At 39.6% G+C, this 26,611-nt stretch overlaps 2 protein-coding genes across 3 annotated transcripts in view; one reads left to right on the top strand and one right to left on the bottom strand.

Annotated features, from left to right (window-relative positions):
* LOC133661421 (uncharacterized) overlaps positions 1-2,898 on the bottom strand; it is a 10,089-nt gene extending 7,191 nt beyond the window's left edge. The window contains exons 1-5 of one of the 2 annotated variants that reach the window (XM_062064607.1): positions 2,281-2,898; positions 1,962-2,045; positions 1,842-1,881; positions 1,626-1,773; positions 507-636 (exon numbers count right to left, since the gene is read on the bottom strand). In XM_062064607.1, coding sequence (XP_061920591.1) covers positions 507-636; positions 1,626-1,773; positions 1,842-1,881; positions 1,962-2,045; positions 2,281-2,372 — 494 coding nt within the window. In that variant the 5' untranslated portion in view covers positions 2,373-2,898. Of the gene's footprint in view, positions 1-506; positions 637-1,625; positions 1,774-1,841; positions 1,882-1,961; positions 2,261-2,280 lie in introns of those variants that run through there. The other variant, XM_062064608.1, reaches the window with a different exon arrangement.
* On the top strand, positions 2,439-26,611 carry LOC133661420 (ATP-binding cassette sub-family D member 2-like). The gene is made up of 10 exons (XM_062064606.1): positions 2,439-3,502; positions 5,895-6,075; positions 6,150-6,271; positions 14,282-14,444; positions 14,599-14,693; positions 16,075-16,220; positions 20,979-21,124; positions 21,415-21,499; positions 23,428-23,553; positions 23,631-26,611. The coding sequence occupies exons 1-10, from the start codon at positions 2,588-2,590 to the stop codon at positions 23,833-23,835; spliced, it is 2,184 nt and encodes a 727-aa protein (XP_061920590.1). The 5' UTR covers positions 2,439-2,587; the 3' UTR covers positions 23,836-26,611.

The raw sequence follows: 26,611 nt of genomic DNA, 5'->3' as shown, positions 1-26,611 counted from the left end.
GGCCTGCCACATCATTTTATGTTTTCTGTTATATTTTTGTATCTGGCCCACTACGTAATTCATGTGGCCTGCTGTTGCATTTTACTGTTCCGCAAAGTTATTTTATCTGTCCCACCACATTATTTTACGTAGCCCGCCACGGCATTTTATGTGGTGTGTCACATTATTTTACGTGGCCCACAATATCATTTATTTGACCCAGCATGCCATTGTATGTGTTCCGCCATTCAATTGTATTTGTCCTACGCTTTAATATTATCTAATCAAGCAACACAATATTTTAAGTATTTTTTGTCATCTTGACTTACAATTTCAGAGCAAGTTATCCATTAATCTGTTAGTAAATAATATAATAACCAAAAATCGTATATTATTCAAATTATGTAACAAGGCTATTCTATGTTTATATTCAGATTATTTTAACAGTTTCACATTGGCCCTTAATAAAAACAAGTTTGACACCCCTGCCCTAACTCAACCAGTATGTTATAGAGGGTCTGTTTTACCTGTATTGAGGTTGGCTGTCAACCAGACTCAGCTGTGATGGAGAGCAGGGGCTCATCGGGAGCACCAACGGTTCGATTCCCCTCTTCTTCCCTCTTCCTTTGGAGCTCAGCACAGACACTGAAGGAGGATCTGGGTGGGAAAATAAAGTTAGTTTTGCTAGTCGTGTATAGCAGTTGTTTTGTAAAGCTTAACAGTCTAATACATGGGTGTCAAACTTATTTTCATTTAGGGCCACATTGCAATTACAGCTGCTCTCAGAGGGGCCGGATGTAACAGTGAATATACAGTTTAAGAATGATAATTTATACGTTATGTACATGCTTTTCATAAGTCAGGTGGACAAGCATGTTATTCTAACAAAAAATTTATGGAATATATGTTAATAATACAGGGGTGTCCCAACTTTTTTCAACAAGGGCCGCATACTAAAAGTCAAAAGTATGCGGGGGCCATTTTGATGTATTTTTATGTAGTTGAGTTGAGTTGAGTTTGAGTTTATTTCGAACATGCAAGCATACAACATGATACAGTAGTAAAAGTAAATAAGACATTACATATGTTTAATGACAAAACTTAGTGGCAGCTTTGTGTTATAGGTGACAAAGTGTAGTATTACTGAATTTTTACAGTGGTAAAAACAACAGTAAAATGTAAAAAAAAAAAAGACCAAAAAGACATAATGTAATAAGGAAAAAGCTGAAATGTTGATACTTATAACCAATAATAATATACTGTCGCTTATAAATAAATGATAAATGGGTTATAACACAAAGCTGACATTAACTTTGTCTTTAAATACTGCATACATATTTATGCTGTAATAGGGCTGGGCGATATATCGAATATACTCGATATATTGCGTGTTTGTGTCTGTGCGATGTAGAAAATGACTATATCGTGAGTATTTGAGTATACGTTCTCACGCAGTTGCTTTTAGCTGTGGGCATTACACTTTATGGGGATACAAGACAAGGTTTACGCAATGAGACCTGCAACAGTCATTGAATTCCATATATATATATATATATATATATATATATATATATATATATATATATATATATATATATATATATATATATATATATATATATATATATATATATATATATGTTTACCTTTAAGTTCCTTTTTGGCAGCAATCTGGTTGACAACAAACAGTGTGAGCAGATCCATACTTCCAAAAGGAATGCCTTTAGAGGAGGATGACGTTACAGCCGCCATGTTTTTAAGTTTATCTTGCATTTTCCTCTTTTGAAAGAACTCCTGTGAAGGGGCACATTGGTTACACAGAGGACAGGAGAGGTTGATTAAAAAAAGTTTAAATGTCTTACTCGCTGCTTTTTTGTATCATTCTTCAAGATAAGACGGCTCCTGTGTAGAAAAATACGTTTAGCATGCTAAGCTAACATTTCACCATAAGAACTAATGTGGTTAAGCACTAATTAACCTACCTTGACCCGCCAACCCAGTTCATTTTAGAAGATAGTAAACCAACCAACACAGATAGAATCTTCGACCAAGCAAATGCTGAAATACTAATAATGTAAATTTGAGAAGAAATCAGATTTTTGCGCTTGATAAAAATTTTTTGCCAATGTGCATGAGACACTCCTTTCAATATAAACATGTAATTTATGAACGCTATATCTTTGAGCTACGGGTTTAGAATACATAAATGAAGCATAGTAAATACAGTAATACATTCAAATATTGTTTATATATTTTATATATATAAACAATATATATATATACATATATATATTGTTTTACCCCGGTCGTAACCAATAGAAAAAGGCGGAAATGAGTGGCGGAAGCTGTTGTACAAAATCAAGTAGACGTACTAACAAACTAAAAGCATCCATCAAATGATACCGTTCAATCCGGCAAATAAATGTTTTAATTTGAAATTCAAACTCGGAAGTACAACTTTTCCCCCTAACGGCCGCCTTAAAAGCTTCAGAGAGAAGCAGGATGTAGGACCGTTACACATCAACATGGCCCTCCAAGGTCCGTTCTCTCTTCTCATGTCGACGGTTTAGGGGATAGGTGTTGGCGGGGATAGCCTGACGTCTTGAAAATGTCGACCATCCTGGATGCGGCGTCCAAGGCGAAATGGAACCACAGGATAGCCAAGCGAGCCGTGTGTGTGGTGGCTGCTGCCTACGCTGTCAAAACATTGTACCCTATCATCTACAGGCAAGTTTGCAAAAATAAACCGACTGAAAACGGTGCTACATGTCCGGTCATATCGCGTAAAGATGTTACGGATCCGTCAAAGACGTCCCCTGGGGTCAACGCCGAATTCTTCAAGCAGATGCTCGAACTTGCTAAAATCCTCTTCCCCAAACTAGTGTCCAAAGAGATCGGCTTACTCTCCTTGCATTCAGTGGCGCTCGTTTCCAGGACCTTTTTGTCTATATACGTTGCCAGCTTGGATGGGAAGATTGTTAAAAGCATCGTGGAGAAGCAACCCAAGAGCTTCATCATCCAGCTGATCAAATGGCTCCTCATCGCCATCCCTGCCACCTTCGTCAACAGCGCCATCCGCTTCTTGGAGTGCAAGCTGGCGCTGGCCTTCCGCACCCGGCTGGTGCACCATGCCTACAAGACCTACTTCACAGACCAGACCTACTACAAAGTCAGCAACATGGACGGGAGGCTCTCCAACCCGGACCAGTCGCTCACAGAAGATGTCCTCATGTTCTCCCAGTCTGTGGCCCATCTTTACTCCAACCTCACGAAGCCCATCCTGGATGTGGTGCTCACTTCTTACACGCTCATCCAGACCGCTCGGTCCAGGGGAGCCAACGCCAGTGGACCTACGCTACTGGCCGGCCTGGTGGTCTTCGCCACCGCTAAGGTTCTTCGGGCTTGCTCGCCTAGATTTGGCAAGCTGGTGGCCGAGGAGGCTCACAGGAAGGGCTATTTGCGCTATGTGCACTCCAGGATTATCGCCAACGCAGAGGAAATAGCCTTCTACAGGGGCCATAAGGTATAGTAATGCATGGCAGTATTAAGGAGGGAAGAGTCCACCCAGATATTTTTATTCTCAGACTGTCTAAAATGATGAGAAGTGACGAGAATAGAAATTTAAATAATTTACACAAACAATCGCAATACCAGCGCTGGGAGAGTGAACCGAGCCGTCTAAAGTTCGGAGCAATCTGTATAATGGGCGCCATCCTTATCTGCTTTTGCCCACCTTGACAGGGCTCGAAACTGAAAGTTAACTTTGCGCACACACATTCGTCTTCCTTTGTCTCGTTCATGGTTATCCTCGGTTATCCTGTTGTCATCCTCGGCTTGTGCAGCCCTTTGAGACACACGTGATTTAGGGCTACATAAATAAACATTGATTGAAACATTGATGGTTCCTCTTCTTCTGGAACCTAAATGAGATACAATGTGTGTGTTTGCAAAGTTAAAAACACGGGGTGCATTCATGTTATGTCCTTCAACATATTGTACTGCACACAAGATAAGATCTCATGTACACTCTACTCTGTCCAAAGGTGGGAAATTATTTATTCTAACAGCGGCCTACATAAAACGCTTACATGAGGCTGAGCGATATGGCTGAAAACTGTGTGTCAATTTACGTTTTTTATACTCGTTGATATAGATAATTATTGATATTTTTATGACCCATAAAAAATGTGGACGAGGAGAAAAATATGTAAAATGTTAACGTTTTTATTTCAAATGTAACCTTCCTCTGATAATAATGCCCTCAGCTATCAAGGCAGAAAGGAAAAGTCAACACAAGCATGGAAAACACTCAAACAATATAAACTAAATTGTAAAATCCCATTGAACACTTAACAATAACGTCCTAAAATGAAGGTGCAAAATGTAGGAATATGTAAGAAATGCTTAATAAAGTGGAACAAAATAGTGCAAAGTGTAAAAATGTAAACATGTTTACTGCCTGGAAGTTACGTTGTCTGAGTAACATTTAATTTGGTCTGTCATTCTTATTTAAGTATGGAAATGAATGTATGTTGTGCAGTAATTATTATTTAAATATTGTTGGACCAAATTATTATTTTAGAGTAGCAAATTTGTTTAGCCGCGACCCCGAGCAGGATAAGCAGTAGAAAATTGATGGAAGTTTGTTTTGCTCTGTCATTCGGGAGGAGCTCAGAGTAAAGCCGCTGCTCCTCCACATCGAGAAGAGCCAGATGAGGTGGTTCGGGCATCTGGTCAGAATGCCCCCCGAACGCCTCCCTTCGGAGGTGTTTAGGGTACGTCCGACTGGCAGGGGGCCACGGGGAAGACCCAGGACACGTTGGACAGATTTTGTCTCCCAGCTGGCCTGGGAACGCCTCGGGATCCCCCGGGAGGAGCTGGAAGAAGTAGCTGGGGAGAGGGAAGTCTGGGCTTCTCTGCTTAGGCTGCTGCCCCCGCGACCCGTCCTCGGTTAAGCGGAAGAAGATGGATAGATGGCCATTTGTTATATTTTGTTTATTTTATTCAAACATTCCTGCACTTCAGTTCCTATCTGTTGTTTCCGTGCATCCGAATAAAGAACGGAAGAGGGTTGAAATTTTTTACTACATTTTACTAAATTCCTTTAACTGCCTTACTGTCAAGGTAACTTTTCCTGATTTTTTATCAACAATTTCTTTGATCTTACGTTCTCTTCACTCTATGCAAAGAATCAACAGCTATGGCGCAGCCAAACTTGATAGTTGATACTGTGACCTGATATGATGTTAGCATGTCCTGCCCACATAATACTGTATATAATACAGTATATATATGAATGTATGTATGTATGTGTGTGCATATATATAAATGTATGTACGTATATGTATATATATATATATATATATATATATATATATATATATATATATATATATATATATATATATATATATATATATATATATTTATTGAACGCATATTTATATATATATATATATATTTATTGAACGCATATTTTATTGATATTGATTAGTGCATGTGCATCACAATACGAAGGTCCTGAGTTCAATCCCGCGCTCGGGATCTTTCTGTGTGGAGTTTGCATGTTTTCCCCGTGACTGCGTGGGTTCCCTCCGGGTACTCCGGCTTCCTCCCACCTCCAAAAACATGCACCTGGGGATAGGTTGATTGGCAACACTAAAATTGGCCCTAGTGTGTGAATGGTGTCTGTCTATCTGTGTTGGCCCTGTGATGAGGTGGCGACTTGTCCAGGGTGTAAGCCGCTTTCCGCCCGAATGCAGCTGAGATAGGCTCCAGCACCCCCCGCGACCCCGAAAGGGACAAGCGGTAGAAAATGGATGGATTGTGTCTATCGGGCTGTAAATATTGATACCGTTTTATCGGCCCAACCCTATGCATACACACCTGACAATGCGCTATGATGTCCCCGACAGGTGGAGATGCGTCAGCTCCAAAAGTGCTACCGCGCCCTGGCGGAACAGATGAACCTGATCCTCTCCAAGCGTCTGTGGTACATCATGATCGAGCAGTTCCTCATGAAGTACGTGTGGAGCAGCTGTGGCCTCGTCATGGTGGCTGTGCCCATCATCACGGGCACCGGATTCGCAGACAACGGTAGCACATACAAAATTGATAGAAATAGTGGCCGTGGCGATTGCAGTGTTTTTATAATTTTTTGGCTTCGACAGAAACAGCTGATGGTCGCAAACACCTGATGGTGAGCGAGAGGACGGAGGCTTTCACCACCGCACGCAACCTTCTCGCCTCGGGAGCGGACGCCATCGAGAGGATTATGTCATCCTACAAAGAGGTGACCACCCTTATGCAATATATCAAACTCAAAAACTGTATTTAAATAATCGTCACAAATAAAATAAAATAAAAGCATGGGGTCGATATTTAGGGGAAAAAAACTCAGTTGTGGCTGTAGGCAACCTCCTGTGTAGTTGTATTACTTCCATCCACTCCAGTAGCTGTATTTGATAAGCGGTCAGCATCTTTATCTAGCGCTGTATGCGCTTTGAAACGGTGGTACTAACCTGCAAAACAAATACAACATTGATTCGCAATATACTTAACCATGTGGTAAAAGACCATTACATTTTTATTGCATTCCAAATCCTTACTGAAGTAGAAAAAAATAAGTTTTGGGTAACACTTTAGTATGGGGAACATATTCTAAGTAACAAAGACTTAATTTAGAGGTATTTGGACACTAGGGGAACATAATGTGTGTAAAGACTTAATTTAGAGTTATTTGGTTAGGGTTAGGGTTAGAGGGTTAGGGTTAGGCCATGCCGCATAAGGCATGAATAAGTAATTAATAATGACTAATTAAGAGCCAATATGTTACTAATTTGCATGTTAATAAGCAACTAATTAATGGTGAATATGTTCCCCAAACTAAAGTGTTACCAAGTTTTGTATTAGGGCTGCAGCTCTCGATTATTTTAGTAATCAAGTAATCTATCGATTCGCTTATTCGATTACACTTGTTCACTTCAATGCGTATTTTAGTGAGAATACTTTGGAAAAAAGCAACATTTTCCTGCTTGGTATGATTTTCATTATTTTTGCATCATAAATGCACATCATCAACATTAACTTTGACATATATATATATATATATATATATATTATATATATATATATATATATATATATATATATATATATATATATATATATATATACATATACAAACCCCGTTTCCATATGAGTTGGGAAATTGTGTTAGATGTAAATATAAACGAAATACAATGATTTGCAAATAATTTTCAACCCATATTCAGTTGAATATGCTACAAAGACAACATATTTGATGTTCAAACTGATCAACTTTTTTTTTTTTGCAAATAATCATTAACTTTAGAATTTGATGCCAGCAACACGTGACAAAGAAGTTGGGAAAGGTGGCAATAAATACTGATAAAGTTGAGGAATGCTCATCAAACACTTATTTGGAACATCCCACAGGTGAACAGGCAAATTGGGAACAGGTGGGTGCCATGATTGGGTATAAAAGTAGATTCCATGAAATGCTCAGTCATTCACAAACAAGGATAGGGCGAGGGTCACCACTTTGTCAACAAATGCGTGAGCAAATTGTTGAACAGTTTAAGAAAAACCTTTCTCAACCAGCTATTGCAAGGAATTTAGGGATTTCACCATCTACGGTCCGTAATATCATCAAAGGGTTCAGAGAATCTGGAGAAATCCCTGCACGTAAGCAGCTAAGCCCGTGACCTTCGATCCCTCAGGCTGTATTGCATCAACAAGCGACATCAGTGTGTAAAGGATATCACCACATGGGCTCAGGAACACTTCAGAAACCCACTGTCAGTAACTACAGTTGGTCGCAACATCTGTAAGTGCTAGTTAAAACTCTCCTATGCAAGGCGAAAACCGTTTATCAACAACACCCAGAAACGCCGTCGGCTTCGCTGGGCCTGAGCTCATCTAAGATGGACTGATACAAAGTGGAAAAGTGTTCTGTGGTCTGACGAGTCCACATTTCAAATTGTTTTTGGAAACTGTGGACGTCGTGTCCTCCGGACCAAAGAGAAAAAGAACCATCCGGATTGTTATAGGCGCAAAGTTGAAAAGCCAGCATCTGTGATGGTATGGGGGTGTATTAGTGCCCAAGACATGGGTAACTTACACATCTGTGATGGCACCATTAATGCTGAAAGGTACATACAGGTTTTGGAGCAACATATGTTGCCATCCAAGCAACGTTACCATGGACGCCCCTGCTTATTTCAGCAAGACAATGCCAAGCCACGTGTTACATCAACGTGGCTTCATAGTAAAAGAGTGCGGGTACTAGACTGGCCTGCCTGTAGTCCAGACCTGTCTCCCATTGAAAATGTGTGGCGCATTATGAAGCCTAAAATACCACAACGGAGACCCCCGGACTGTTGAACAACTTAAGCTGTACATCAAGCAAGAATGGGAAAGAATTCCACCTGAGAAGCTTAAAAAATGTGTCTCCTCAGTTCCCAAACATTTACTGAGTGTTGTTAAAAGGAAAGGCCATGTAACACAGTGGTGAACATGCCCTTTCCCAACTACTTTGGCACGTGTTGCAGCTATGAAATTCTAAGTTAATTATTATTTGCCAAAAAAATAATAAAGTTTATGAGTTTGAACATCCAATATCTTGTCTTTGTAGTGCATTCAATTGAATATGGGTTGAAAAGGATTTTCAAATCATTGTATTCCGTTTATATTTACATCTAACACAATTTCCCAACTCATATGGAAACGGGGTTTGTATATATATATATATATATATATATATATATATATATATATATATATATATATTAGGGCTGCAACAACTAATCGATTAAAAATCGATTATAAAAATAGTTGGCGATTAATGTAGTCATCGATTCGTTGGATCTATGCTATGCGCATGCGCAGAGGCCAATTTTTTTTTTTTTTTTTTTTTAAATGTATAAACCTTTATTTATAAACTACAACATGTACAAACAGCTGAGAAACAATAATCAAAATAAGTATGGTGCCAGTATGCTGTTTTTTTTCCCAATAAAATACTGGAAAGGATAGAAATGTAGTATGTCTCCTTTATCCGATTATTAATCGACTAATCGAAGTAATAATCGACAGATTAATCAATTATCAAATGAATCTTTAGTTGCAGCCCTAATATATGTATATGTATGTATGTATTTATGTATGTAAATATAAATAAAATGTTCTCCACTGCCTCACTGATCACAGCACAAACACACACCACCGCTTTCATGTGTGCTCTACTGCAGCGGTCATGTGAAAACTATATTAGTCTGGATTTGATAAATGTTTGTTAATTGCACTAGTTAAATGATTAATCAAAGTAACAATATAAATATAAGTTTTTTTCTGAATTAGAATTAGAATGATTTATTTAATCATTGCAGTCTTATTATGTATAAGTTTTCAATTAGCCTCTCTCCAGTCACCTCCTGCTTCCGTCCACTTTGCGCTTTACGCAAATTCATAAATCCGAGCATTTAAACGCCGCAAACAAAACCAAGACCATATAAGACATCAGCAGGGAGACGTAAGATCCTGTGGCAGTCATGCTGCTGCATGCTCTGATTGCATGTTGTGTGCAGTTACACAGCAAGCTGCCACTTGAATCACCAAAATGGCATTCCTTGACATGTACTCACAACTTCAATGGTGTGTTGTTGGATGAGCTACTTGGCTCTTATTATATGGCACTTTCAATTGTAGAGGAAGCATTTTAGCAAAATAATGCACTACTTTAATTGTATTATTCATTCAAACCCAAATTAGTAGCATCACAAGTTTGTTATAATTATCTCCAGCTTGCAAATCGCATGGAATTCCTCTAGTTAAATGATAACTGCATTTTTTTTTTTTTTTTTGCCTATCATTCAGCTGAATTTCAGCTGAATTTCCCCCAGGGATCAATAAAGTACTTTCTATTCTATTCACAATCCTTATGTAAGACAAGAACACATGTTTTTCTTTTTTGTGCATTCTAAATGGTAAAATAAAAACAAGGTGGCTAACAATGCAGATAATGTGAGTACACTATTCCGCCCATAAAGCCCTTTGAAAAACATCCAAAAACCGGCAACAATACTCCATTTACATCTCGTAACCTGAATATTACCAAAGTATTAGCGGTCTTGTTATTATAAGCGCTAACGTTGAATAACTATTTTTTATAGTGGCGCCGGGATGACCGAGAGCTTTTCCTGAGGGAACTCTCCTGAAGGAATCAATAAAGTACTATCTATCTATCCATCTATCCATCTATATATCAAGCTTAAGTTGCTATATTTACATACTGAGCCAGTGAGCTGCTGCATGGCCTCTGAGTTGGTGAAAGTTACTTTTAGATTCTAAATCATGCCTCTCACCTGGATAGTAGAAGGTTGTGACCATAAACCGAGAAGTTGGTCAACTTTGACATTCAACTCATATCCGGAGATGGCGAGAATGACACAAAAAAACGCTTGTTTGCAGGCTTTTTTTTTTAAATTTTTTTTACCTCAGGTGTATTATGAGTAATTCTTCATCTAAACGGGAAGATAAGAACATCCCATTAGTTGGCATCCCAGTGAGCGCAGACATTGTACAGCAAGTGATTGTTCTTTATATTAGTAGTGTGTATACTACTCAGTGGACTATTGGTTAGTGTGTCCGCCCTGAGATCGGTAGGTTGTGAGTTCAAATCCCGGCCGAGTCATACCAAAGACTATAAAAATGGGACCCATTACCTCCCTGCTTGGGACTCAGCATCAAGGGTTGGAATTGGGGGTTAAATCACCAAAAATGATTCCCGGGCGCGGCACGGCTGCTGCCCACTGCTCCCCTCACCTCCCAGGGGGTAAACAAGGGGATGGGTCAAATGCAGAGGACAAATTTCACCACACTTAGTGTGTGTGTGACAATCATTGGTACTTAAACGTAACTTAATATCTTGTTTAGCACTAAGCAATACTGCTACATGATGCTTAGTGTTTCACTAAAGCTGCATTTGTTTAGCACACGTGTTGCTCATCCTCCTTATACTCAGGCTCAACAAAAATATAAAGATCATCATTTTTCCCAAAGTAGTCTTTGTTGTCTCTCATGAAGTCTGCCATGAATAGTAATATTGTTTTTGTTAAAGGGAAAGCGAACGCTGTGATGGATCTGTGATGCACCGCCATATGCTTAAAAATATCAAAAAAAGTAAATACTACATGTTGTTATAAATGTGCCAGTTACTACATGACATAATATATACTTACAGCATCTATACGACATGTTGATAGTTTTTTTTTTACAAGAGAAATAGTGCAACTCCCATTGGCTCCATAGTTAGCTGACGTTTGCTAACGTTTATTTACGATTTAGAATGCTTGAAAAAAAAAAGAAAAACAAATGTGTTCTTGTCTTACATAAGGATTGTGAATGATAGGCAACATTCCAAATTAAGTGCAGATCCTCTTTAACCATGCAGTCTTTAGGTCCGTTATGTATACATTTTCAGAATTTCAGAGAAAGGCAAAAAGAGTATAATTGATTGCCTTCATCTGCTGACTGGCAGAAGCTCCTTCTCTGAAGGCTTAACCTCGCTGTGAATAATCCTCCATCTGTTTATCTTTCAGCCTGCATCTCTCTCTCTTTGTACTCTCCAAATGTAAAAGCCCACATAAAGGCGCGTGTTGTCGAACATCAGGCTTCATAGTAGAGATCACCCGATTATCGGCACCAATATTTGCCATTTTGATGTATATCGGTATCGGCCTGTTTTAATCAGTATGTGCTTTTTAATTTTTTTTTATACAAATACAACAGAACTACATCAACAGACACAATATATACATAGTAGAGATGTCCGATAATATCGGCCTGCCGATATTATCGGCCTGCCGATATTATCGGCCGATATATGCGTTAAAATGTAATATCGGAAATTATCGGTATCGTTTTTTTTATTATCGGTATCGTTTTTTTTTGTGGTTTTTTTTGTTTTGTTTTTATTAAATCAACGTAAAAAACACAAGATACACTTACAATTAGTGCACCAACCCAAAAAACCTCCCTCCCCCATTTACACTCATTCACACAAAAGGGTTGTTTCTTTCTGTTATTAATATTCTGGTTCCTACATTATATATCAATATATATCAATACAGTCTGCAAGGGATACAGTCCGTAAGCACACATGATTGTGCGTGCTGCTGGTCCACTAATAGTACTAACCTTTAACAGTTAATTTTACTAATTTTCATTCATTACTAGTTTCTATGTAACTGTTTTTATATTGTTGTACTTTCTGTTTTATTCAAGAAAATGTTTTTAATTTATTTATCTTATTTTACAAATTTTTTTAAAAAGTACCTTATCTTCACCATACCTAAATTAGGCATAATAATGTGTTAATTCCACGACTGCATATATCGGTTGATATCGGTATCGGTAATTAAAGAGTTGGACAATTTCGGAATATCGGATATCGGCAAAAAGCCATTATCGGACATCACTAATACATAGTATTAAAAAAATAGTTAAGTTTAAGTACCATCCCGTTTGCCCGACATGAGAAAAGTTGTCTTTTTGCCAAAGCCCAATTTTTTTTATTAATTTAAGAATAAAAATGATGACTCTCCTTGTCAATATTTCTCCCCAAATATGTTTTAATTGTTTTTTTTTTCCTCTTGCAGTGCTGTTCGCCTGCAGTACGTCTCCTCTGCTTACCTGTCAAAACTTACATTTTTGGCCGGGAAATCCAGTTTTTGTCTTTCTTTCTTGCCGTCCTCCCTTTCCCGTTTTGTTTGTTTTCGCCACGGCAGCAATCGAGTCGCTCGACAAGCCTCCGTCCGAAAATCTCGGATCGTTGCGCGTTTCATGTTCCATTATTCATTCAAATAAAAAGGCAATGAATGACTAGTAGGAGAGGTACACTTAAGTTCGATATAACACGGTCGTTGGGGGCCAAAAAATCCAGATTGCGTTATTCCCGAGCGACACGTTAAAGAGAACTTTTTTTTTCTTTTTTTTTTTTCTAAATAATACAATAAATTGATGACGATTTATGTAGTGAAAACAGCGGGGGTTTCAGACTTACTTGTTGACGGTGAACAGTAGCGTGGCTCGGTCTTTAAATTGTCTGATTCGGTCTTGCTTGAACGTTGAGACTGCACAATCCTGTCTCCTCTCAGTTGTACGGATGCATTTTTTTTCAAGGGGGACACACATCATTGATCCGCTTCAGAAACGACAACAAAAAGGTCTGTTTTCTTTTTAATGTAGACAAAAAAGAGACCCGCAAAGCCCAAAAGGACAGCCTCTTGAAAGTAAACATGTGTTGCATCTGCTTTACGTCACTGCTGGCAAACGGCGAGGGTTGAAGACGATAACGATAATGTTTGGTGGATAGCCCCCCACGTGACGTGACGCGTATGGTGAATTGGGCTAAACGTCACAGAATGGGGCGTGCAGGAGCCACTCGTAGGTCGATACAGCATTGATAATTGATCATTTGGTGAAAAACAACATGGTTGGGTCTGGTGAAATTTTTTTAAAAAAGGGCCGAAACTGAAGGTTCATGGCACGACCACGTTTTATAGAACTTCGCTTTGTATCGGACAGCGTTATAACAAACCTTACCTGTATTGTGTAAGTGAGGAAGAGCAGGCAGCAGCTCACACATTCTCATACTTTCTGTAACAGACAGCTTGAAAAATAGTTTTTATTCAACGGTTTGCAATATTTTAGGGTTTCTTACAAGGAAACCTTCCAATGTATTAAATCCATAAACTCATAAAATTGTATAACATTGAGTAGATAGCAAGTTATTGTGATGTAGACAAATCCCACATTTTCACAAATTTTCCCAGGAAATTTCACATATTTTGAAATGCAAACATCAGTGCTCCTCTTAGAAACACATATTAAAAGGGTTTGTGAAATCTCTCATGTTTTTTGGTGCTAAATTGATTATTTTTGTCCCCAATGGTCCGACGTTTCCTAAGAACAAAATAAAAAAACTTTGTCCAGCTGTTTACTGACGTATACTATTCATGTTTAAATGACTTTTACTACAAATAAATATCGACTCCAAACATTGGTGATCGGCCTCCCTGACTACTAATAATCGGTATCGGCTGTAAAAAAATCTATATCGGTCGCTTTCTACTTCATAATTCTCCATGAGTAAGTTCCGCCCCACATGACATCAGGATGTGTGTTGTTTAACAGAGAGGCAAGCTGCGTCATCTGGGTCATCTTAACATTGACGTAAAAAAAATGTACCTTTGACCCTCCCCCCGGCATGTGTGTTCAGATCACAGAGCTGGCAGGCTACACGGCGCGGGTCCACAACATGTTTGTGGTGTTCCAGGACGTCCAGAGGGGCGTCTACAAGCGCTCCTCTCTCACGGCCGCTACGGGAGGGGAGAAGAAGAGCAAGCCCGAGATGCACATTGACGGACCACTGGAGATCAAGGGTACATTTACCACTGAAGTAACACAGGAAGTAAAGGGCAAAGGTCAACATATCCGGAACAAATCGCCTCTTAAAGTATTAAGCTGAGCGATGCTAAGAGGTTAATGCGTAACTCTCCATTTTCCCTGATCCCTATGTGTGCCCTCTCGCCTCAGGGGAAGTAATCGACGTGGATAACGGCATCGTGTGTGAAAACGTCCCGATCATCACGCCTAACGGCGACGTGGTCGTGTCAAGTCTCAATGTCAAGGTGTGGTAGACGAGTCTCATTTATACTCCTACAATGGGATCTAGAAAGTCAGAGCTTTTCTTCCAGTCTCTCACACCCCCAATCCCCTCATTTACAATTTTTCTTCTTCTTTGCATATTATAAAAAAGAAGGGTTGTCATATTAGACAGTGATGGGCAAGCTACTTGGAACATGAAGTAAGCTAAGCTACAAGTTACTCTTAATTAAATGGAGCTACGCTACAAGAGAAGCTATCCCCAGAGAATTGTAGCAAGCTACACTACAGGCTACTTGGCAAAAGTAGCTTGCTACATTATATAAATATATAACTTAATGTACAACTTTCCACCAAACAAAAGAAAAAATGCTCAGTTTGATTGGTTATGATTATAAACACTAGCTAGAAACATGCCCTCGTTTAGGACCCTTAGGACCCTCGCTTCAGGAGGGAGGAGTCTTTTTATTCTAAGGCTGTGTAAAATGATGAAAGTTGTCATCTCTCTTGCGTGAGACGACGAAGGTTGTAGTGATTTTAAGTGCAGACAAACGAGGAGGAAGCGTGCAGTAAAAAAGGGTATTTAATGATTAAACAAACTAAAAAGCGAGAGCAACAGGGAAGTGCTCTGACTACTATAAAGTAAACAAAAACAAAATGCTGTAACACAGCAAAAACACTTACAAAGAATGTGGAGCAGACAACGTCCCCAAAGTACATGTGTATTTGAGCTCAGTATGGAAAGAATCATCAACAGTGACCAGTGAAAAATGTCCCGACAACCAAATGGTGTCACAAGCTCAACTTATATAGTGCTAATTACCAACTGAAAAAAGTTGAGGGGAAAAGCGCTCAAAGGCAGGCGTAATGCTGCTGCAGGAAAGGAAAAAACACAAAATAAGAGCGCAAGACAGAAACTAAAACTACACACAGAAAAATAGCATGAAACCGCATGATCTGATAAGAGATCATGACAGATACACATATATATAATTATATATACATATATACATATAAATATATATAAAACCCAAATACATAAAAAACATACATTTTTATATATTTTCTTAATCTATATTTAATCTTTTTTTAAACTCCTTTTTCATATATTGGTTAAATCACTTTTTAAGGGGAAAATATTTTGTTATATTCGGGTGGTCAATACAGTACATAATTCCACGTTAATATGATTGTAAATGCAAGCTCAGAACGGTTGAAGGGAATTTTAAGCTTCTACCTTTTTAAGGTACTTTGTTTTGTACACTCATGGAATACTGGAAGGACAGTTCAGGTATTATGCTCCTGAACTGTACCACTACATGAAAATAGGGCTTGATGTGTATATAATAAATGTTTTGAATCTCTGTTTTGCTGGCTATTAATGAATGCTGTCCTGTGCCTTTTAAGGTGGAAGAGGGAATGCACCTATTGATCACCGGACCGAACGGCTGCGGTAAAAGCTCCCTCTTTCGTATCCTCAGCGGTTTGTGGCCTGTGTACGGCGGGCGCCTCCATAAACCGTCTCCTCAGCATATGTTCTACATCCCTCAGAGGTACACAGTCATGATACACGTACTACAAACCTCCTACTATACTTACTCATCACTTACTATTATTACTGTATTGTTTGAGCACCCTGCCTGTAACCCGGTCTGTAATGGAATTCATTGTAATAAGAGCGTTGTGTTTTGTGCTTACATAGAGTCTACACTTTTGTGTGTATCCTACATTTCTTTGCACAGTTTGGTGTATCTTTCCCCTGCATAATAATGTGAATAAGAGAACATTATAAATGATTGTAGATAAAGGATAAGTCACTACAATATGCACCCATTGGCTGCAGTGCCATGTTTTTGTCCCTTTCCTGCATAGATTTACCCTTTTTTTGCCTTTTTTTTTTTACCATAAACTTTAATTCTAGCGTGATTTTAACTAGTCACGCCTCATAGTAGTAAATATTTAATACAAAGGTGAAGCAGCCACCCAGCAGCCATGCCCATATTCTTTACAATAGACCTGAGGCACAATAGATATCTTTGTTGTGAAGTATTTCAAGTGTTAAGTTGATCCCACTTAAAGACGTCTGGCAGCATCTGTTGTCATTCAGTCGCTGTCAATGAATTATATAAACCTTGAGAAAGAAAAACACTCTGTGCGCGCATGCGGCTTCTCTCAGTCCGCTCTCAGTCCCTCTCTGTTTCTGAGAACTTTTGACACTTTAGAGGCAGGCTTTGAATAGACGACCCGGCAACTCCCCCTCCTTTCTGATTGGTGGCTTTAAAATGCCTGCTGTCTCCAGGTCAGAACCAATTCGAGGAAAACCGATACCATTGAACTGTGTCCTTGCTGAAGATTAGTTTTTAGACAAAAAAGCCCAATACACAATTTCTTATGACTCAAAAACAATATAAAACACACACATTGGATCACATTGTTAGGCCATCACACTCACATCAATAAATTAGCTACCTTTTTATTGTTATTATATAAAGTAGATCTATATAATGCAACAATATGACATTGCAATTCCCAGGGGAGCATATGTCCACAAAAACTATTTTGCCAGTCGAAATAAACTATCTTTAATGATCCCAAGTTGTTGTTCAAGTACACTATTTTTGACATGTTCACATGCTATAATAAGAAATAATGATGTCATCGTTTAATAGGTTGTAGTGTTAAAGGCTTACTGAAACCCACTACTACCGACCACGCAGTCTGATAGTTTATATATTAATGATGAAATCTTAACATTGCAACACATGCCAATACGGCCGGGTTAACTTATAAAGTGCAATTTTAAATTTCCCGGGAAATATCCGGCTGAAAACGTCTCGTATGATGACGTTTGCGCGTGATGTCACGGATTGAGCGGAAGAATTGGGACACCATTGTGTCCCAATACAAACAGCTCTGTTTTCATCGCAAAATTCCACAGTATTCTGGACATCTGTGTTGGTGAATCTTTTGCAATTTGTTTAATGGACAATGAAGACCGCAAAGAAGAAAGCTGTAGGTGGGATCGGTGTATTAGCGGCTGGTTACAGCAACACAACCAGGAGGACTTTGAGTTGGATAGCAGACGCGCTACCGTGAGTACGCAGCTTTCTTCCAAACATTTGATCGCTTGCCCGTCCGTGTGTGCCGCTATGTGCATGTCACGTACGTAACTTTGGGGAAATATATGATGCTGTATGAACTTTGCGGAAGTGAACGGTACTTTGGGCTGTGGGATTGAGTGTGTTGTGCGGGTGTTTGAGTTGTATTGGCGGGTTATATGGACGGGAGGGGGGAGGTGTTTGTTATGCGCGATTAATTTGTGGCATATTAAATATAAGCCTGGTTGTGTTGTGGCTAATAGAGTATATATATGTCTTGTGTTTATTTACTGTTTTAGTCATTCCCAGCTGAATATCAGGTCCCACCCACCTCTCACAGCATCTTCCCTGTCTGAATCGCTTCCACTGCCCTCTAATCCTTCACTTTCACTTTCCTCATCCACAAATCTTTCATCCTCGCTCAAATTAATGGGGTAATCGTCGCTTTCTCGGTCCGAATTGCTCACGCTGCTGGCCTCCATGATTGAAAACAATGTGCAGATGTGAGGAGCTCTTCAACCTGTGACGTCACGCTACTTCCGGTACAGGCAAGGCTTTTTTTTATCAGCGACCAAAAGTTGCGAACTTTATCGTCGATATTCTCTACTAAATCCTTTCAGCAAAAATATGGCAATATCGCGAAATGATCAAGTATGACACATAGAATGGACCTGCTATCCCCGTTTAAATAAGAAAATCTCATTTCAGTAGGCCTTTAAATAAGTACATTAAAAATGACAAAATACAGTAAAACCTTTGCATAGTGAAGCACATTTCCCCTTAGAAAACTATGTGAAAATGAATAATTGGTTTTTGCCTCGACAAAAGTCAGAAATAATGGACTTATTTAAATACCTGGGTGTTCACCTCAGCAATGAACTGGACTGGACTCACAATTTAAACGCTGTGTACAAGAAGAGTCAAAGTTGCCTACACCTCTTCAGGAGACTGAGGTCCTTCGGGATGTGCGGGTCACTGCTGTGCACCTTTTGCGACACTGGCGGCTTCTGCCCTGTTCGATGCCGTCGTTTGCTGGGGTCGGGGCAGCACGGTCAGAGACAGGAACAGACTTAAATAAAGTGATTAGGAGAGCAGATTCCGCCCTAGGTTGCCCACTAGACAACATTGAGGAGGTGGCTGACAGAAGAAAGCTGACATAGTTGACAACCATAATGTCTAATCCCTCTCACCCCATGCACGGCACATAGGAAGCCCTGAGTAGCTCCTTCAGCATTCGATTGTTACATTCACCGTGCAGGAAGGAGTGCTGCCGCAGGTTCTTTCTACCCACAGCTATAAGACATTACAATACACTTATCTGATTACTGTGATGTTTTTTCTAGGTGGGAAATACGGCTGTTAGTGTTTTTGTTTTATTTTATGTTGTATTTATACATATTAGTGCACAACCTGTAGTATTTATTACTTTTTTTGTTTTTCTTTACAATTTAATTCTGTTACTCTATGTAAAAACTTGCACTGCAACAACGTATCTCCCCATTGTGGGAAAAATAAAAGTCTTTGCTATCCTATCCTATTATAAAGCACACCGGCATATAAGCCACACCCACTAAATTTTAGAAGAAGAAAAAATATTTCTATATATTAGCCACACCGGCCTATGAGCTGCAGATATATATGTTGTGAAATTAGTTATTTACACATAAATATTCTGTAAATGTTTATTTGCATACCTTAATTGTTTCCAAACGGTGTCTCTAACACAGCAGTAAAACGGCTGATCAAACAAAACAGAAGTCATCGTCATGGACCCGCTAGCTGCGGAAGCTAGCTCTCCAATCAGCTAAACAGACTCAATAACTCCATGGTGAATTAACTGAGGAATTTTGTGAAAGTGAAACAATACAAAAATAATTGTTTTAGTTATATTGTAAAACTTTTAAATGTTGCTTGGGGTGATGAATGAAGATACAATATGAGTAACAACGCTATGGACGACTAGTTGATGGAACAGCACTTGTACTTCCAGTTCAAGGGACTAAACACAGGGGTAATAAATCAACAATCTCTGAACTGTCAACATGCGTGCACAAACAAAAGTCCCCTTTAACCATGTTGCTACAATAAAAAAAAATATTTTAAAAATGCAATTGTATTTTCCTTGCTGTTGGCGAATGTTTGTGGCATGCAAACAACAAGAGGAGGCGAAGCACACAGAGGCATATTTGGCTCGATCTAAAAGTTCGTAAATCGAAAAGAGAGGTTCCACTGTACACTAATAGTTTTTTTTCTAAAGACTCCTCTTCACAAAAGACAAGGCTAACAAGTTTCCTCGGATTGGCTCTGACCTGAAATGGAGACAAATAGGTGACAGAAAGGAAGGAGGAGGAGTTGCCAGGCCGCCTGTTCAATCCCCGGAATTTAGAGTGTCAAAAGTAACCAGGATGAGAGCAGTGCTTGTCAATTATTTTCTGCTTTCCCGCCCCCCACACCTGCCGCCGCGACTATAAATAGTATAATTTGCCTATAAATTTGCATAACATTGTATCCTTATTATCATTTAAAAAAAGAGAGTATAGCTCAATTTACAACAAATAAATTACTTTAATTACATTGTTTATTAATCTGGGTTTTTTTTATTATGAAAATGAGGAAGTCATGATTATTGTCTACAATGGTCACGTTTTGTAGTGCACAGCTTTTCAAAGAAAGGTCTGAAGCATGATACTGACAAAGCAGTATCGCCCCAGTATTTACCACACCATAGCAACTTCATTCACAAGGCTCTTTAAACACAACAACAGTTGTAAAACAAAGTGCTGTACACCACAAACAAGTGAAAATATAGAAAAGCAAAAATAGACTAAAACATAAAGGTAAAATATACCAAAAAACAATTTGATAAGAACTGGCGTAAAGACACAGAGAGGGACACTGCGTGTGGAAACAGTACACACACAAGTGGCAAACATCACCAAATCTGCGCAGGTAGAACGTACTGAAAATAGTGCAAGTCAAAGAGAGTTTGGCGCTGTTTTAGCACTATAGAAATCTTACAAATAAATCAGCAAAGTGTTATGATTGACACTGCTCTTGTGCAAATAAAAAACATTTAAAATTCAGCAGTGTTAAGATGAGAAAATGTCTCAGCTCGCTACAACGCGCTCCTAAAATCCCCCTGCACTAGAAATGCTATAAATGAAACACTGTGAATGAAATCCCTCTAAATTGCCGTGACGTGTTTGTGTTAAGGCCCTACATGTCCATGGGCTCCCTACGCGACCAGGTCATCTATCCAGATTCAGTGGAAGACATGGCCGCCAGAGGCCTCAACGACAAGGACATGGAGGCCATCTTGGACATTGTCAACCTCAACCACATTGTCACCAGGGAGGGAGGTATGCCATGTCAAGATCTGCAATATAAACACATTTTAGTACCCGTGGTATGCCTGCAGGATGTTATAAACTTGAGTTAATAACTGCCAGTTTTGTCGGGGCAGCAAACAAGCAGGCGGATTCTTAAATAAATCGCAGTACCGAGCTTAGTGAGGGTTTAATGTGGGAATGGCGTCACAGGGACAAAGTCCTTTAACAAATATGCAGTCGTAAAAGTCCCAATGTTCAGGTTTGTTCTTTGAGACTGCTGCCTTTGTTGAAACGATCATTGAACTGTTCTTTACTTTCAGGCTGGGATGTCGAACTGGACTGGAAGGACGTGTTGTCTGGAGGCGAGAAGCAACGGATGGGCATGGCACGCATGTTCTATCACAAGTAAGACAACAAGAATACTTTTCAGGATGCCTCAATATTCACAAGGCAGAAACATAAGGTATGCCTGTGCATGCATCTAAAGTAATCCATTACAAACAATGCTTCAAGACAATGAATCAAGCTTAGAAAAATCTGTGGATTTTGCATTGATCCTTAATATCACATTTTTTTCCCCAATAAATACCTATCAAAGTAATTTGCTTTTAGAATGAAAACATCCATCCATCCATTTTCTACCACTTGTCCCTGTCAGGGTCGCGGGGACCACCGGAGCCTACAAAATACATTCATTACTCTTACTTGGTAGTACCTCTACCTATCTACCGTTGGTTTCTACCTCCTTTAATGTCCAAAACTAATACAGTGGAACCTCTTTTTGGTTCTTGAACATGGTTTGTAAATTGAAAAGTTTGAATAGTGAAGCATAGTTCCGGTAAGAATAAATGTAAACATGAATAATTGGTTCTCGCCTAGACAAAAGTCCATCCATCCATCCATCCTCTTCCACTTATCCGAGGTCGGGTCGCGGGGGCAGCAGCTTAAGCAGGGAAGCCCAGACTTCCCTCTCCCCAGCCACTTCGTCCAGCTCCTCCCGGGGGATCCCGAGGAGTTCCCAGGCCAGCCGGGAGAGATAGTCTTCCCAACGTGTCCTGGGTCTTCCCCGTGGCCTCCTACCGGTCGGACGTGCCCTAAACACCTCCCTAGGGAGGCGTTCGGGTGTATTTTTTTTTTTTTTTTTAAAACACATACCGTATATGTATGTGTGTGTGTATGTTTTAGGTCATTTTTCTCACTTATAACCTGTTTTGAAAAAGTTTCATTTTATATATTATACCAAAGAATTAGGGGTGTGAAAAAAAAATCGATTTTCGAATTAATCGCGATTTTTAATCAATTAAAAAATAATAATAATCTATTTTTATGTTTTTTATTTTTTTATTTATATAAATCATATTGTTGATGTGGATGATCATATCTGCTGTACACATTTACTGCAGAAGTGTTGGATACTTCTCTTGTTGCCTTATTTGTATTTTACTTTATTAAATATTTGAGTGGAGTTTTGAAAAACAAAATCTGTTTTCTTTTTAGTAATTTAGAAATTGATCGGAGCTGTTTATCTATTTTATGGAGGATTGTAGTTAATCATAGATCTAGTACTCAATGTTATTAAAAAAGTATTGCTTTTGAATCGAGAATCGTTTCGAACCAAGAATCGATTCTGAATCGAATCGTTACCCCCAAGAATGGAGTTGAATCAAATCGTGTGGTGCCCAAAGATTCACAGGCCTACAATTAATACATTGTGAGAATCGGTTTGAATCGAGAATCGTGTTGAATGGAAAATCGATTCTGAATCGAATGGTCACCTCAGGAATCGGAGTCAGATCGAATCGTTAGACGCCCAAAAATGTACACCCGTATTATCTACCTCTGTGGACGCTTCAAAATACTGCTACTCTGCTGTTGTCTGCACTTAGCGGCGCTTATAATGCTGACTGAGCACTTTTCTCCTCATCGCTATTCCAACATTAGTTCTGTTGTTGCTGTGCTCTGCAATATACTTCAAAGACATCTGTGTTGTCTTTTCCACTTTCTTATGCACTCCGAATTATTATTTAAAAAAATTAGTTTTTGTATTTCATTAAATCAAGGCCTCTCTCCAGTTATCACCCACTAAGCTCTGCCCTACAATTTACAGAAATGGAACAATACGTACTCCCAAGTGGTCACGATAATAAATCAATATTTGAATTAATATGTCTCTGACACTGTCCTGCGTCAGTACTCATTCGATTGAGTGTGCAGGTGTACCTAATGATGTGTCCTGAATGTGGACCGGGTAAATAGGACGCTTTAATTGTGGTCAATGTACGGACTTTTATTAATTGGATGGCCTGGCCTTTGTGCGTGTGCGTGTGTGTCAGGCCTAAATACGCCCTGTTGGACGAGTGCACCAGCGCTGTGAGCATCGACGTGGAGGGCAAGATTTTCCAGGCCGCCAAGGACGCCGGCATCTCCTTGCTCTCCATCACGCACAGACCTTCGCTATGGTGAGACTCCGCCCCCCCACCCCGAATCTCCCCTCTTCGGCACGTCACGTGACCGCAGCCTCCTCCTCCTCTTCCAGGAAGTACCACACGCACCTGCTGCAGTTCGACGGCGAGGGCGGCTGGCGCTTCGAGCAGCTGGACACGGCCACGCGCCTCTCGCTCACCGAAGAGAAGCAGCGCCTGGAGAGCCAGCTGGCCGGCATCCCCGAGATGCAGCAGCGCCTCAACGAGCTCTGCAAGATCCTGGGCGACGACTCGGTGCTCAGAACAGCCGAGCAGTGAGGGTAGGGGGAGGGAGGGTGAAAAGGGGAGTAGCTTTCCTCTGCCCCCCCACACACACTTATTTTATATTATTTTCCAATTATGCGAGCGTATTATATCAAAAATCCTCCATTTTAAGCAGCAAAAATAAGAAGCACATTTTGTCAACTTGCTTGACATTTATAACAAAATGTGATTTTGTTGAACAGATTTTTAATTGATTTAACTTTAATATTAATTTATTTTAAGTAGCACTTTATTCTACCTGTGGTATTTTAAATAGTTTAATATACAGTTATTACTAAATTAAGCAGTATTTCAGCAGTTTCTTCTTTATTTCGATTCTATCATGCTAAATTTGTTCGTCTTTTTTAATGTCACGGCATGCCTTTTTTTTGTGCAGAATGAAATTCTTTAATGATGTCTTAGCCCGTTTCTTTCCCCGAGCAGCTGCCTTTTTCCAGTTTTTGCCTCAGGCTGCAAGCCCACTCAGACTTACAGAATAAATCATCTAAAAAGTCTATTATTGGAGCGATTAGTGATGCAGGTCTGGCCCCGAAAACTGAAGGCTTTCTTGGTTTCCCGAGCAAACACAATGAGCTAAAGAGGCCCCATCTGCGGAGCAAGCAGCTGACCCTGGGGGTCATGTGACCACACAATTAGCTGGTCTTCTAGAGGTTGCACCTTTTCAACATTTTGGTATGGTACAGCCTTATTTCAAAGTGGAATAAATTCACTTTTTGTCCTCACACTTCCACACACAATACCCCATAATGACAATGAGAAAAAGTGTGATTTCTTTGTTTTTTATTTTCAATACATTTGCAAAAAGCTGTCAAAAACGTTTTCACATTGTCATTATGGGGATTGTGTGTAGAATTATGAGGACAAAAAAATTTGGAATTAGGCTGTAACATAATAAAATGTGGAAAAGGTGACGTGCTATGAATACTTTATGGATGCACTGTATGTCATAATCCCACATGACAGTTTGGACAAGGTTTATTACTTTCCTATGTTTAGAGTAACTTCCTGTCCTGGTGCTCTTGTTTTGTTAGTATTTCCTGTTTGATCTCTGTGTTTTAAAGCACTTTTATTTTCTGTTCCTTGCCCTGCCAGCACACCTGTTCCTCATTGATTCATTCCATTTAAGTTTCACCTGGTTCCCTCTTTCAGGGCTGGATCATCATACTCCATAGGCTGTTTATTGTGCTTGGTTCCTGCATAACCTTCCCTATGCTTCTGGTGCACTTCCCAGCTGCACCATAGCTTTTGTTTTGTCATTACATATACTTAAACCTGCACACCGGCTCCTGCGCCCGCATCTCGGGGTCACAAACACTGCGACGATGCGCATCCGTAACAGAATGATCCAGCCATGAAAGAGAGAACCAGCTGGAATTAAATGGAAGTAATTAACAGTGAGGAACATGTGTGCTGGTACGACAGGGAACAGAAAATGAAGGTGATTCAAAACACAAGGGACCAAACAGGAAATACTGACAAAACAAGAGCACCAAGACAAGAAGTGAAACTAAACACAGTCCAGACTGTCATGTGGGGTCATGACAGGTTATCCTGGTCATATTTTAGTTTTATAATAATTAAAAAATAACTAATAATATACATAAATAAAATAGAAATAATTTAATTATATATACAATTATTATAATTGAAAGCTGATCATGAACTAGGACGACAGCAAAACCCAACAGCGCCAAATCCTGCACCTTTCACATCAAGATTCTATGAAATGAAGTAAAACGTCGGGCCAGAACATCATTGTTCACCTCTTCTGTAAGCGGAGGTTGCAATACTGCAAAATGTTTGTTACGTTATTTTGTCCGAAACTGACTTGAGGACGCGTTGGGAGTGCCGCAGTAAATTTGAGCCCTTTTTCCCGCAGCAACACAAGGGCTGAGGCTCAGCTAGAATGCCGTAAACAAAAATATTAATGTCATGTTGCTGTTTATTTTACTACTTTTAAAAATGAATTTTCCCAGTGAAATGAGTGAAAAAGTTCAACCGGTGGAACAAAAAAGTGTGACAAATATGCTGCCCCGCTCAGGAAACTGGCTGCTACTGACATACACACAAGTTTCTCCCACAAAATGTGACTTTTACTCGCCTTTTAATCAACGCGTAATCACATGATGTCATGCTGTATTGTATGAGGGTTATTACCTTGTTCAGCTGGAGCATCCGTAGTTGCCATGGCGACACCATTCACATCTTGTTAGTCAGACTCTATTGACAGGAGGCTGAAGGAGCCTCTGGATGACATGGAGTCTTGAGGGAATACTGGGGAATCTTTCCACACGCACACAAAAAAAGCCCACCGCCGCCGGCCTAATTAACCTCATGACAAACATTCGTCCTAACGTCCTAGTTGTGACGGACATGATGTTTTGTTGCATGCATCTTCCCTGTTCTGTGCAGCTTTAGAAGACAAGTCCGGATCTTTTTGCAGTGACAATAACAATGGGATGACATCCTTACTGGCGTCCCATGTTTAAGTGGAACATCGAATGTATCTACAATGTGCAAATGCTCGGACAATTTGGACAATTCTCTGTTCCGCGTGCATGTAGTGTTGATTTAACACAACCATAGTCCGTTACGTAGATGTCATTTAGTGGAAACGAGAGCAGGGAATGTCCACGTATAATCTTACTTTGCAGTACTGTTACATTATATGACCTTCTTAATGTGCATGGGTTGGCGTGTGTGCGAGTTCATCCTACAAACAAGAGTGAAGATGTATTTTCTTGTAAATAAAAGCATTTTATGCAAATAA

The sequence above is a fragment of the Entelurus aequoreus genome, linkage group LG12, assembly GCF_033978785.1.
Source record: "Entelurus aequoreus isolate RoL-2023_Sb linkage group LG12, RoL_Eaeq_v1.1, whole genome shotgun sequence".
Classification (NCBI taxonomy): domain Eukaryota; kingdom Metazoa; phylum Chordata; class Actinopteri; order Syngnathiformes; family Syngnathidae; genus Entelurus; species Entelurus aequoreus.
This window is presented reverse-complemented; position numbering and strand designations above follow the sequence as displayed.

Coding starts and splice junctions, on each gene's coding strand:
- LOC133661420 (XM_062064606.1), top strand. CDS start 2,588: ATGTCGACCATCCTGGATGCGGCGTCCAAGGCGAAATGGAACCACAGG. Junction 6,272..14,281: donor TTATGTCATCCTACAAAGAG/GTGACCACCCTT, acceptor ATGTGTGTTCAG/ATCACAGAGCTGGCAGGCTA. Junction 23,554..23,630: donor ACGCACAGACCTTCGCTATG/GTGAGACTCCGC, acceptor CTCCTCTTCCAG/GAAGTACCACACGCACCTGC.